The sequence below is a fragment of the Chiloscyllium plagiosum genome, chromosome 7, assembly GCF_004010195.1.
Source record: "Chiloscyllium plagiosum isolate BGI_BamShark_2017 chromosome 7, ASM401019v2, whole genome shotgun sequence".
NCBI lineage: Eukaryota > Metazoa > Chordata > Chondrichthyes > Orectolobiformes > Hemiscylliidae > Chiloscyllium > Chiloscyllium plagiosum.
The window spans coordinates 106,946,855-106,960,685 of record NC_057716.1 but is presented as its reverse complement, the minus strand read 5'-3'; the positions used below and the strand labels follow the sequence as shown (position 1 = coordinate 106,960,685).

The window sequence follows — 13,831 nt, the reverse complement described above, 5'->3', positions numbered from 1 at the left end:
GGCCGTCCCCCCCAACAGTATCCAAAGCGGTATACTTATTGTTGAGGGGAACGACCACAGGGGATCCCTGCACTGCCTGCTTCCTCCCCTTCCCACCTCTAACTGTTACCCAGCTACCTCTGTTCTCTGGCGTAACTATATCCCTGTAGCTTCTATCAGCCTCTCGAATAATTCTCAGTTCATCCAACTCCAGCTCCAGTTCCCTAACGCGGTCTGTGAGGAGCTGGAGCTGGCTGCACTTCCTGCAGATGAAGTCGGCAGGAGCATCGGTGGTCACCCCTACCTCAAACATCCTGCAGGAGGAACATTCCACTGCCTGCGCTGCCATTACTCTACACTTAGTCTCCAAAACAAGAACACTAAGTAGCTTACCTGTTCAGCCAACTGAGTCCTTTTTTTTAGGTTAGAGGAGGGAGGGTGGGAGACACTACACGTGTAGTGTCCTGGGTTCCTTCTCCACTCAAATAACAATCACTTACCTTCCCGACCAGCTCTGCGCTCCGACTTCACTTCCGCCCAGCTCCCGCCGCTCTCTGCTGCAAAAAGCATTTGACCAAATTCTGCTCCATCTGCCAGGTGTTTGCCCATTCACTCATCTTGTCCAAATCACACTGAAGGGTTAAGATGAGATGTCCTGAGTTAGGATCGGGGTCACTGTTCATTTTCTGTTTTCATTCATGGGATGTGGGCACTAGTCGTGTTGCCTGTCCCTAGTTGCCCCTTGAGAAGGTGGTGGTGAACTGCTGCAGTCTGTGTGCCATGAGGGAAGGGGTTTCAGGACCCACTGATACTGAAGGAAAGCCGCTTGTCCCATTAGTTAATTAAAAATAAATTAGCTGTCGCTCATTGTGGTCCATAATGGTTTCCGGGTCACGGGGAGGATAGTGCTGTGTCTCATATACGTCACCATCTTGGAAAGGTTCTGCATTGTGAACTTGAACATAAGCAAAATGCAAAATGTCCAGGATTGTCATCAACATGCGACAGGAACAAGACCCACTGAGCAGGAGATCTGTATAACTCTCAAAAATCTTCATCCCTCGGATGGTGTAACAAGCTTTGCCTGTTCCCCTCCTGAATCTCTCCATCCTGCTGCCTTGTTCACCTTCACTGAAGGAATTCAGCCCGAATACCTTGGCCCTCAGTTCCCTCCTTCAAACCCAGGTCTGATAGTTATTCCCAGTGCCTCACTGCTCCAGTTGGTGGTCAGTTCATGGTTTCTGGTCACTGACTGACTAATGTCATGCATGAGAACTGTCTGATTGAACTTTGTCTCTGTCTGTCTCTTTCTATCTCCCTGTCCCTTTGTCTCTCTCCCTCTGTCTGTCTCTTTTTCTCTCTCCCTCCCTCGATCTCCGTCTCTCTCTCTCTCTCTCTCCCCCCTCCCTCTATCTTCCTCTCTCTCTTTCTCTCCCCCTTCATCTATTCCCCTTCTCCCCCCTACCTTCCTCTCTCTACCTGTCCTCCCTGTCTTCTCCACCCCCTGCCCACCCAGGTGATTACTAAACTGGCAGGATTGGAGGAGGAGGATCTGGCCTTTGCTACCAAGGATGAGCAGCAGCAGCTTCTGCAGAAAGTACTAGCAGCCTCGGACCTCGATGCGGAGGAGGAGGTTGTGCTCGGAGAGTTTGGCTCAAAGGGACAGGTATGTTCCAGTTGGATTGTCGAGCTGCAGAGTGGAGGGCATGTCCAGCCAGGGAAGGTGGGAAACTGAATTAACGCCACGTATTGCAAAGAATACTGTATACCTCAGATAAGTACCTCCCAGAATGGCCACCAGTGTGCCATGGCAGGAGGGGAGGGTAAAATATAGCTATGTATTATGGAACCTATAAGAAGTAGGAGCTAAATTAGGCCATTTGACCCATCGAGTCTGTTTCTCAAACCCATTCTCCATGTCTCCATGATCCTTGATCCCCCGTACTAACCATGACCCTATCTAGCTCTGTCTCAGTCACTTGGCCTCCACAGCTCTCTGCAGCAATGAGTTCCACAGATCCCCCACCCCGAGCTGAAGAAATCCCTCCTCATCTCAGTTCTAAAGGGTCGTCCCTTCACTCTGAGGTTGAGCCCTCGGGTGCTAGTCCCTCCTCCTAATGGAAACATTTTCCCCACGTCCAGGCCTCTCATCCTTCTAAACTCCATCGAGTACAGACCCAGTCTTCAACCGCTCCTCGTATGACAAGCTCTTCATCCCCGGGATCATACACAGTATAAAACCTGTTTGACTACTGCATGCATTGAAATTCCATGTAGAACAAAAATGGACAAGCATCCTGACATTCCCCCGGTACAGAGGTCAGTATAATGAGTCTCTGCATCGTCTGTGAGTCAGTACTCACAAAGCACAGCATCCCCTCTGACAGTGTGACTGACCTTTCAACAGAGCAGCACTCCCTCAGTACCACTCTGGCTATGTCAGTCTGACGTTTACAGGCATGTCTCCCATTTCGGATCTGGCGTGTCCTGTTAACTTTTCACCTTCTCCTTCAGGTCTCACGGAGAATGGGTACAATGAGCTCCATGTCAGGGGCTGATGACACCATTTACTTGGAATATCATCGGACCAAGAGTTTTGGCAAGAACATCCATCCTCTCTTCAAACGTTTCAGGAAATGAGTTGCTGCTGTTTCATTCCGTGGGAAGCCAGCTGTGCAGGGTAATGGGGAGCACATGGACTGGCCTACATTTCATAACCAGGAGCCAAATCCGCTCAGGGAGGTTTTTTTTGGGGGTATTTATTATGATGCCTGGAGAGTCATTTGAATTATTAAATTGTCTTTTTTTTCTAAATATTTTCTTTGTTAGATTCTGTCTCATCCCCAGTTCCTGAAAGATTCTTTGGTGTGTTGATCTTGCTTTGTGTTGTATCACAGTCCTCTGGGGAACACAGGCTGCTGGTTGCAGCCTGACCACAGGGTTTTACAGTTGAGAATTGAGAAGTTAAGAAAAACAACAATCAATGGAGCAGAAAACTCATCAAGGGATCATACAGTATGGTCAAGTGAAATACGGATTGATAGGAAGGGTGAGGGGAGTAACAAATTAAGAATATTATATATGAATGCACGAAGCCTAAGAAATAAGGTGGATGAGCTTGAGGCTCAGTTGGAAATCGGCAGGTACAATGTTGTGGGGAGAACTGAGACGTGGCTTCAAGAGGCCAGGGCCTGGGAAATAAATAGCTGAAAATGTGTTGCTGGAAAAGCACAGCAGGTCAGGCAGCATCCAAGGAGCAGGAGAATCGACGTTTCGGGCATGAGCCCTTCATGCCCAAAACGTCGATTCTCCTGTTCCTTGGATGCTGCCTGACCTGCTGCGCTTTTCCAGCAACGCATTTTCAGCTCTGATCTCCAGCATCTGCAGTCCTCACTTTCTCCTGGGACATAAATATTCAAGGCTCTACAGGCTATTGAAAGGACAGACTGATGGGCAGAGGGGATGGGGTGGCCCTGTTGGTGAGGAATGATATTCAATCCCTTGTGAGGGAGGGACATAGAATTTCTCAGCTCTATCCAGACTGACTCTACATCTCCTGATTCTAAGGGTAGAAAGACCCTAATGGGAGTTATCTACAAGCCCCCAAACAGTAGTCTAGATATAGGGTGTAAGTTGAATAAGGAGTTGAAATTGGCCTGTCGCAAAGGTATTACTACAGTTATAGGGGATTTCAACATGGGAGACTGGGAGAATCAGGATGGGACTGGGCCCCAAGAAAGGGAGTTTGTGGAGTGCCTCTGAGATGGATTCTTAGAACGGCTTATCCTGGAGCCTGCCAGGGAGAAAGCAATCCTGGATCCGGTGTGAATAGGTACTTTGCTTGTGTCTTCCCTAGTGAAGACAGATCCAATCTCCCAGATGTAATAGTGACTGAAGGACCTAGGGTAATGGATGAACTGAAGAGAATTTATATTAGGCAGGAAATGGTGTTGGATAGACTGTTAAGTCTGAAGGCTTATAAGTTCCCGGGACCTGATGGTCAGCATCCCAGGGTACTTAAGGAGGTGGCTCGAGAAATCGTGGACGCATTGTAATCATTTTCCAATGTTCTCCTCTCTCCACAAGAGTCTCAGAGAGCCCCTCTCTCACTCCAACCCCCAGGTCATCTCCTCTGCCCTGAAGCTCTTCAACCACGTACTGAAACAGACTCACTACCACAGCCACATTTGCTTCTGCCTCGGAGCATCAACGTGGACTTCATCAGTTTCCTCATTTCCCCTCCCCCCACCTGACCCCAGTTCCAACCTTCCAGCTCAGCACTGTCCCCATGACCTGTCTTACCTGCCAATCTCCCTTCCCACCTATCTGCTCCACCCTCCTCTCTGACCTATCACCTCCATCCCCCCCCCCATCCACCCATTGTACTCTTTGCTACCTTCTCCCCAGCTCCACCCCCACCGTTTCTCTCTCCACCCTGGAGGCTTCCTACCTCTATTCCTGATGAAGAGCTTTTGCCCAAAACGTCGATTTTCCTGCTCCTCGGATGCTGCCTGACCTGCTGTGCTTTTCCAGCACCACTCTGATCTAAACTCTGGTTTCCAGCATCTGCCGTCCTCACTTTTGTCTTCAGTCCAAGCCGACCATAATCCCAAACTAAACTAGTCCCACCTGCCTGCAATTGGCCCATATCCCTCCAAATATTTTCTACTTATGAATGTTTCATTCCACACACAAACTAGCTTTAGTATGAAAAAAATTGCCCCTCATGTCTTTTTAAAATATTTCTTCTCTCACCTTAAAAATATTCCCCATGACTTTGAATTCCCCCATCCTCGGAAAAGACACTTGTCATTCACCCTGTCTATACCCCTCATAATTATACAAACCCCTGTAAGTTCACCCTTCAGTGCTCCAATCAAAAAGGTCCAAGCCTACCCAGCTTCTCCCTGTAATTCAAACCCTCCAGTCCCAGCAACATCTGGGTAAATCTTTTCCTCTCCAATTTAATGATACCCTTCCTATAGCAGGGTGACACTGACGCTAGGTAGCAGCAGTGTGTACCTATCTACAAGATGCCGTATTGAATTTTGCCAAAGATCCTCGGACAGCACCTTCCAAACCCACAACCAGTTCCTCAGTAGGACAAGGGCAGCAGATAGATGGGACCACCACCCCCTGCCAGTTCCCCACTCATCACCCTAACTTGGTAAAATATCCTGATCAGTGCAAGATGAAAAGCTTCAACAAAACATTTTGTTTTCAGCAATATTTGAGCATTTTAAAATATGCAAATCACTATCCAAACCTCAATCTTCTACCTTCCGTGGAAAACGAGTTTGTGCTGTGTCCCCATTTGTCCTGTTGTCTATTGGCATTTCAATTTTAAACGTTTCAGTTTTATTCCTGTAATATTTGTTGGGTGAGAATTACTTAAAAAGTCTATTGTACATAAACCAGTGGAAGAAGTACAAATTCCAGCTGAGTAATTGACAATACTGGATGACGGTGTGTCCAGTTGATGGTCCCACACTTGTTCACAGTTTTGAGGGAAGTTTTCCAGTGAGGAAGTTAGTCAGAGCGGTGGAGTTCCGGCTTTCAGGAGCAGGTGGCCAACGATCATGTTCTGAGGAAAGTTTAAGAGCAACATTGACAGATACGGAGAACCTTTACCCCATGACTACATGTACCCAGTGCTTAAGTATAATCACCATTGTCCTACCAGGACAGAGGGCTTTTCTCTCGCTAGAGAGACAACCAACTGGTGGTGGATTAACCTGAGGGTCACTGTGGATCATTGGGGATGAGGGGAGAGGTTGAGAAGGAGAGTCCTTCCTGGTAACCTCAGCTGGTGCTGGAAAAGCACAGCAGGTCAGGGAGCATCCGAGGAGCAGGAAAAAAAACGACATTTTGGGCAGAAGCCCTTCATCAGGAATGAGGCAGTGCCTTTTCAGAACCACTCTAACCTCCAGCAGTATCCACTTCGGCCATGAACCCATGCTATTGCTGTTGCTCTGTGTCACTAATCAGCCAATGGAGCTAAACTGACCCATTCCAGATAAAAGAACCAGTCAGGTGCTTGTTAGTCACTGTGGCCAATGAGCGTCTCCCCCTAACAGCAATGAGACAAAGCCCCAGCAAGATCTGTCCAGGGATGAATGTTGGCTCAGGAAACTGGATAACTCCTCTGTGTTTCTCTGACTACTGACATGGAAACATTTAATATCCACTCCGGACTGCAGGGGAGGAATTAATTTATTTCCAGCTGAGGGGCGGTACACCTGACATTGCCACATAATGCTGCGAGGGTCATTCTGGGGACAGGCTCGAGTATCAGCAGTGACACTGATACCTCTCAAACAATAACTGACTTCCCACCATACCCACACTGCCAACTCGCCCTGGCCAAGAAGGACTGACCCACTGAGGGAATCAGTCCCGGGATGATACCAATTGGTGAGATTTAGGCTCGGCTGTGGTGCCCACTGTTGTCACATGGCCTGCGATCGTTGGCTATTCACCGTGAAGGAATGGCAAGGTTCCTTACAGAAAGAGCCAGTGCAAGCTCATCTGTGCAATACTGGATGTTGGAAGAGAGACGTGAGAGTGAGTGAGTGAGTGGACAGTTTGAATGTTGAGATGGCATGGTCCTTACCAGGTACCTCCCACGGGCTCTGGTACAGGCTCTGTCCGGCATCGACCCTCACAGTCTCCCCAGTCATGAAGGAGGCTGCAGGAGACAGCAGGAAGCAAACAACCGAGGAAACCTGGCAGTGGGAGAGGAGAGAGAGAAAAGCAGAGAATGTGAGGAATAGCGAGAGCTAGATAGAGTAAACTATCAGAATGACTGTCCTGCAGGAACAGTCTGCTAAATCCTGCACGAAATGGTGACAGGATGGAACTCACTGGACAGAAACGTCTTAAAATTAATTCCCAGGGTCACGAGCTGAGCTCATCCCTCATTGCCCTCGGTGAGCTATCTTGTGGAACTGCTGTTGTTCAGAGGTCGAGGCACAACAGCAAAAAACTGGTCGTAAGATTTCAAATACAGGGCAGGAGAAACCTACACACGCACAGAGCTTAGGACACCGTGGCACCTCAAGCCTTCTTTATAATTCAGTAGAATTCTGACTGATCTGATTATAAACTCAAACCCACATTCCCGCATATTGCTGATCACCTCCCACCCCTTAATGAACACAAATCGATTCACCCCTGCCTTAAAAATACTCACACAGTCTGCTTCCACTGCCTTTTTCAGGAAGAGAGTTGCAAAGACTCAACCCTGTGAGAGAACGAAACGTCCCCATCTCTACCTTAAATGGACAATGCCTGGTGTTTAAACAGTGGCCCCTCTGGATCCTCCCATAAAAGAAAACATTCTCTCTGCACCCACCTGGTCAAAAGCCCTCAGGATCTTGTGTATTTCGATCCAGCAGTGTCTGACTCATTAAACTCCAGGGGATACAAACCTCCAAGTATCACACCATAATCTCATTAATAACTGATGTAAGGCACATGTTCAATTCATCTGCCATCACGTTATTTTCCATTAACCTTGTGTTTATATATCCAGCTAGCTTTCTCTCATATTCAGACTTCTCCCATTTTATAAGACCCAAAGAAAGAGGAACAGCAGTAGGCCATTTGGCCCCTTGACCCTGCTCCTCCTAGCTAAGGGTCTGAGGACAGTAAAATCCAAAGGCTTACCTCCTCTGGGACACCCAGTCTCTTGGCTGGGATTTTTGGGATGTAACCTTTGAACAATTCGGGTCCCAGTTCCTTGTAATTGGCAACCGCTGTTTCTGAGAAGATGACTCCCTGGGGAATAAAAAGAATCCGGGGTTAAAGAATGGAGGGAACAGACTGTTCCTGCTTTCAGGGGAATGTGGAACAAAACCTGCCATTAGATACGGGTTTGCAGCAAAATCAGAGTGAGCGAGAGCAAGAGACAGCACAGTATCAGAGAGTGGCACAGGATCCAGCCGAAAGTGACAAATCCCGCGGAGGGAGAGACAACAGAAATTTGAGGGTGCATACATGAGGATCAGTGGTCGGCACAACATCGTGGGCTGAAGAGCCTGTCCTGTGCTATACTGTTCTATGTTCTAACAACCGATTGAGAGAGCGAGACCCGGAGATGCCATTGCTGGCAAGGTCAGTATTTGCTGTCCTTCCCAGTCCCAGAGAGCAGTTAATCACCAGCCACATTGCTGGAGTCACGTTAGAGTGAGGATTGTAGATTTCCTTCCCTGAAGGACTTTAGTGAACCAGATGGGTTTGGTAGCGATCATGGTCACAGTTACTGAGATTGACATTACATTCCAGGTTTTATTAACTCAATATAAATCCCTCCAGCTGCTGTAGTGGGTGTGAACCTATATCCTCGGAGTAATAGCCTCTGGATCAATGGTCCAGTGACAGCAGCCAAAATCTTCCCCAAAGCAAGCACTTACCTGGTGCAATGGACTGGGTATTGATGTGCGTGTGGAGACAGGGCTGCAGGATATATACCAACACCAGAATATAAATAAATAGGTTGTGATAAGGATTTATAATATATTTATTTTGTAACAGGTTATAAATTAGAATTGAATAGTTGTTTGCCTGTCATTTCTGTAAGTAGCTTATTTTAAAGGTGAGAAACTCTTTTGTCAGAAGTGGATCAAAACAACATGTCCAAGAAATCAGTTGTCTTAAGCTAACTGACGATCCAGGCTAAGGTAATTCCAGATGTGTTCACTAACATCCAGAAAAACAGAGACCAGGAGTGGGTTCAGTTCAGAAGAAAAACATCTATGCCAGCTCAAGTGCCGTTTAGTTTTGGAAGTTTCCAGGCTATCAGTGTTGGAAAGATGTCCAAGCTGATTTAGTGCTGGAAAGTGAGCTGTGTTTTTTTTTGAGTTCAGTGAGTGAGCCTGTGTCTGCGGGTCTCATGGAGTACAATGGTGGGGAGAACCCATCTACTGAAGGTGGAGAAAGGAACCAGTGCATCTCATCAGTTGTATAAGAATCAAAGAGTGAAAATAGGAATGATAGATCACTCGTGTTGACTATCTGTAAAGAATATTGTTGGGAAAAGAGTTTGAATCTTTCTTTCTGCTGTTTTTACATTTCCAAATTCTTATATGTACACTTTACTGTTCTTTTGTGTAATAAACGTATTTTCCATAACTAAAATCCTTGTATGAATGACAATAATGATAGTCAAATTACAATAACAAAGATCTCAACCTGGGATCTCACTTTCCAATAATATCATCAACTGGGAATCATCAAGGAATTCTACAATTGTAGAATCCCTACAGTGGGGAATGAGACCATTCAGCCCATTGAGTGCACAGTGACCCTTGGAAGAGCATTCCACCCAGATCTAGACCCCTAGAGCATGCAAACTCCACACAGACAATCACCCGAGGCTGGAATAGAAGCTGTAAAGCAGCAGTGCTAACCACTGAGCCACCGTGCTACCCTTGTGTGTATAATGACGTCTGGACTACATCCAACCAAACCTGGAAAGTACATTTATGACACCTGATCTAAAATACTCATTGTATTACTGGTTCCGAATCCCAGTTTGGTCATATATTTGGCTCAAAATGAATTTACCAAAGACTGTGGGACAAGGTCAAATACATGTACAGAGTAAAAGGAAGGCTGTCTTGGACTTTCCTGTGATTAAGACAAAACATGAAATCTTGTGATAGATCTAGATGAGCAATGTAGTGGCTGCTCCTATGACCAACTCTCTAAAGCAAGTCAAAACATCTGAGCGGACGGAGCCAAGTCAGTAGAGATGGTCATTCATTTCTCTCATTTGGACAACTGAAAAATGTCCAAATTACAGAGGAGGAAGTGCTGGATGTCTTAAAACGTATATAGGTGGATAAATCCGCAGGACCTGATCAAATGTACCCTAGAAGGCTGTGGGAAGCTAAGGAAGTGATTGCTAACCCCTTGCTGAGGTATTTGTATCACTGATAGATACAGGTGAGAACCTGAGTAAAGAAACTACCTCTGACACCTGTCCTATATCTATCACCCCTCAACTTAAAGCTGTGTCCCCTCGTACTAGCCATCACAAAGGCCCTCACTGTCCACCCAATCTAACAACCTCTGATTATCTTAAATGTCTCAATTAAGTCACCTCTCAATCGTCTAATGACAACAGCCTCAAGTCCTTCAGCTTTTCCTCATAAGACCTTCTCTGCACACCAGGGAACAAACTAGTTAATCTCCTCTGAACCCATTCCAAAGCTTCCACATCCCTCCTTTAATGCGGTGACCAGAATTATATACAATACTACAAGTGCGGCCGCACCAGAGTTTTGTACAGCTGCAACATGACCTCATGGTTCCGAAACTCAATCCCTCTACCAATAACATTTTTCCGCACTAAACTCTATTTGCCATCCCTCAGCCCAGCTCTGCAGCTTATCTACATCCCTCTGTAACCTGCAACATCCTTTGGCACTATCCACAACTCCACTGACCTTAGTGTTATCCGCAAATTTACTAACCCATCCTTCTACACCCTTATCCAGGTCATTTATAAAAATGACAAACAGTAGTGGCCCACAACAGAACCTTGCGGTACACCACTAGTAACTGAACTCCAGGATGAACATTTTCCATCAACCACCACCCTCTGTTGTCTTTTAGCTAACTAATTTCTGATTCAAACTGCTAAATCACTCTCAATCCCATGCCTCTGTATTTTCTGCAATAGCCTACCGTGGGGAACCTTATAAACACCTTACTGAAATCCATGTACACCACATCAACCACTTTATCCTCATCCACCTGTTTGGTCACCTTCTCAAAGAATGCAATAAGGTTTGTGAGGCACGACCTACCCTTCACAAAACTGTGTTGACTATCCCTAATCAACTTATTTCTTTCTAGATGATTATAAATCCTATCTCGAATAACCCTTTCCAACACTTTACCCACAACCAAAGTAAGGCTCACTGGTCTATAATTACCAGGGTTGTATTACTACCCTTCTTGAACAAGGGAACAATATTTGCTATCCTTCAATCTTCTGGCACTATTCCTGTAGACAATGACAACAGAAAGATCAAAGCCAAAGGCTCGGCAATTTCCTCCCTGGCTTCCCAGAGAATCCTAGAATAAAACCCGTCCAGCCCAGGGGACTTACCTATTTTCACACTTTCCAGAATTGCTAACATCTCCTCCTTATGAACCTCAGTCTCGTCTCGTTTAGTATCCCGTATCTCTGTATTCTCCTTGACAACATTGTCTTTATCCAGTGTGACTACTGATAAAAAATATTCATTTAGCACCTCTCCTATCTCCTCTGACTCCATGCACAACTTCCCACTACTGCCGTTGATAGGCTCTAATCTTACTCTAGTCATTCTTTTATTCCTGACATAACTCTAGAAAGCTTTAGGGCTTTCTTGATCCTATCTGCCAACGACTTCTCATGTTCCCTCCTGGCTCTTCTAAGCTCCCTTTTTAGGTCTTTCCTGGCTAAAATGTAACTCTCAAAACAGAGTCTCCATGTGTGTATGAGAGAGGAGAGTGAGTGAGAAGCCTGAGCCTCACTAATGCCCGCTGGCCGCCTCCACTTGAGCCTCTGGTGAGCGGACACGGACAAACTGAAGGAGCCAGAGTCCCAGTGGAAAGCAACCCCGTCTCCCCACTGGGGTGTGGCACCTCCTCATTGGTCAGCACCTCCTTGTTGGTGAGGTGCCGGAAGACTGTAGGCTGGCTAACATGTGCCACTGTTTAAGAAGGGTGGTAAGGACAAGCCAGGGAACTATAGACCAGTGAGCCTGACGTCGGTGGTGGGCAAGCTGTTGGAGGGAATCCTGAGGGATAGGATACACATGTATTTGGAAAGGCAAGGACTGATTAGAGATAGTCAACATGGCTTTGTTCATGGGAAATCATGTCTCACAAACTTGATTGAGTTTTTTGAAGAAGTAACAAAGAGGATTGATGAGGGCAGAGCAGTAGTTGTGATCCATATGGACTTCAGCAAGGAGTTCGACAAGGTTTCCCATAGGAGACTGGTTAGCAAGGTTAGATCTCATGGAATATGGGGAAAACTACCTTTTGGATACAGAACTGGCTCAAAGGCAGAAGACAGAGGGTGGTGGTGGAAGGTTGCTTTTCAGAGAAATTAGAGGTGTAGTAGACATCGAAGAAGGTTACCTCAGATTACAGTAGGATCCTGATCAGATGGGCCAAATGGGCTGAGGAGTGGCAGATGGACTTTAATTTAGATAAATGTGAGGTGCTGCATTTTGGAAAGGCAAAGCAGGGCAGGACTTATACACTTAATGGTTAGGCCCTGGGGAGTGTTGCTGAACAAAGAGACCTTGAAGTGCAGAGTGGTAGCTCCTTAAAAGTGGAGTCACAGGTAGATAGGATAGTGAAGAAGGCGTTTAGTATGCTTTCCTTTATTGTTCAGAGTATTGAGTACAGGAGTTGGGAGGTCATGTTGCAGCTGAACAGGACATTGGTTAGGCCAGTTTTGGAATATTGCGTGCAATTCTGGTCTCCTTCCTATCGAAAAGATGTTGTGAAGCCTGAAAGGGTTCAGAAAAGATTTACAAGGATGTTGCCAGGGTTGGAGGATTTGAACTATAGGGAGAGGCTGAACAGGCTGGGGCTTTTTTCCCTGGAGTGTTGGAGGCTGAGGGGTGACCTTATAGAGGTTTACAAAATTATGAGGGGCATGGATAGGATAAATAGACAAAGTCTTTTCCCTGGGGGCGGGGAGTCCAGAACTAGAGGGCATAGGTTTAGGATGTGAGGGGAAAGATATAAAAGAGACCTAAGGGGCAACTGTTTCACACAGAGGGTGGTACGTGTATGGAATGAGCTGCCAGAGGATGTGGTGGAGGCTGGTACAATTGCAACATTTAAAAGGCATCTGGATGGGTATATGAATAGGAAGGGTTTGGAGGGATATGAGCCAAGTGCTGGCAAATGGGACTGGATTAAATGAAGATATCTGGTCAACCTGAACGCCTGGAACTAAATGGTCTGTTTCCATGCTGCACACCTACATGACTCTATAATTAGAAAATAATTTGCATGACAGGAAAAGATGACATTAGAGACGAGAGCAAACATGGAGGAAGGTGAATGTACGTACGGGAGCCACAGCATTGATCCGCACTCCACTGGCTGCCCACTCGATGGCCAGGCTCTTGGTAAGATTGTCCACAGCAGCTCGTGCTGCTCCCGTGTGCCTTAGAAAGAACATGAAAGGTGAATGTTAACGATCGTCATCACTGCCTGAGAGTCAACACGAGTCTGTCAAAACTCATTGGAGGATATCTCAGTCCAGCCAGGATTCTTAACATTGTTACATTCCAAACACACACCATACGGAGATACACATTCCACACACACACTGTACTGAGATACACATTCCATACACACACCGTACTGAGATACACATTCCGTACACACACCATACAGAGATACACGTTCCACACGCACACCGTACAGAGATACACATTCCATACACACACCGTACAGAGATACACATTCCACACACACACCATACTGAGATACACATTCCATACACACCGTACTGAGATACACATTCCATACACACCATACTGAGATACACATTCCATACACACTGAACTGAGATACACATTCCATACACACACCACACTGAGATACACATTCCACACACACCGTACAGAGATACACATTCCACACACACACCGTACAGAGATACACATTCCATACACACACTGTACTGAGATACACATTCCACACACACACCGTACAGAGATAAACATTCCATACACACACCGTACAGATACACATTCCATACACACACCGTACTGAGATACACATTCCATACACACACCGTACAGAGATACACATTCCATACACACAC

At 46.2% G+C, this 13,831-nt stretch overlaps 2 protein-coding genes across 2 annotated transcripts in view; one reads left to right on the top strand and one right to left on the bottom strand.

The window, feature by feature from the left end:
• ercc3 (excision repair cross-complementation group 3) overlaps positions 1–2,795 on the top strand; it is a 24,454-nt gene extending 21,659 nt beyond the window's left edge. The window contains exons 7-8 of the mRNA XM_043694366.1: positions 1,496–1,645; positions 2,494–2,795. Of these exons, the coding sequence (XP_043550301.1) occupies positions 1,496–1,645; positions 2,494–2,619 (276 nt within the window). The 3' untranslated portion in view covers positions 2,620–2,795. The remainder of the gene's footprint in view (positions 1–1,495; positions 1,646–2,493) is intronic.
• A 2,396-nt stretch (positions 2,796–5,191) lies between these two features.
• pecr (peroxisomal trans-2-enoyl-CoA reductase) overlaps positions 5,192–13,831 on the bottom strand; it is a 30,505-nt gene continuing 21,865 nt past the window's right edge. The window contains exons 5-8 of the mRNA XM_043694365.1: positions 13,070–13,166; positions 7,648–7,758; positions 6,593–6,704; positions 5,192–5,563 (exon numbers count right to left, since the gene is read on the bottom strand). Of these exons, the coding sequence (XP_043550300.1) occupies positions 5,475–5,563; positions 6,593–6,704; positions 7,648–7,758; positions 13,070–13,166 (409 nt within the window). The 3' untranslated portion in view covers positions 5,192–5,474. The remainder of the gene's footprint in view (positions 5,564–6,592; positions 6,705–7,647; positions 7,759–13,069; positions 13,167–13,831) is intronic.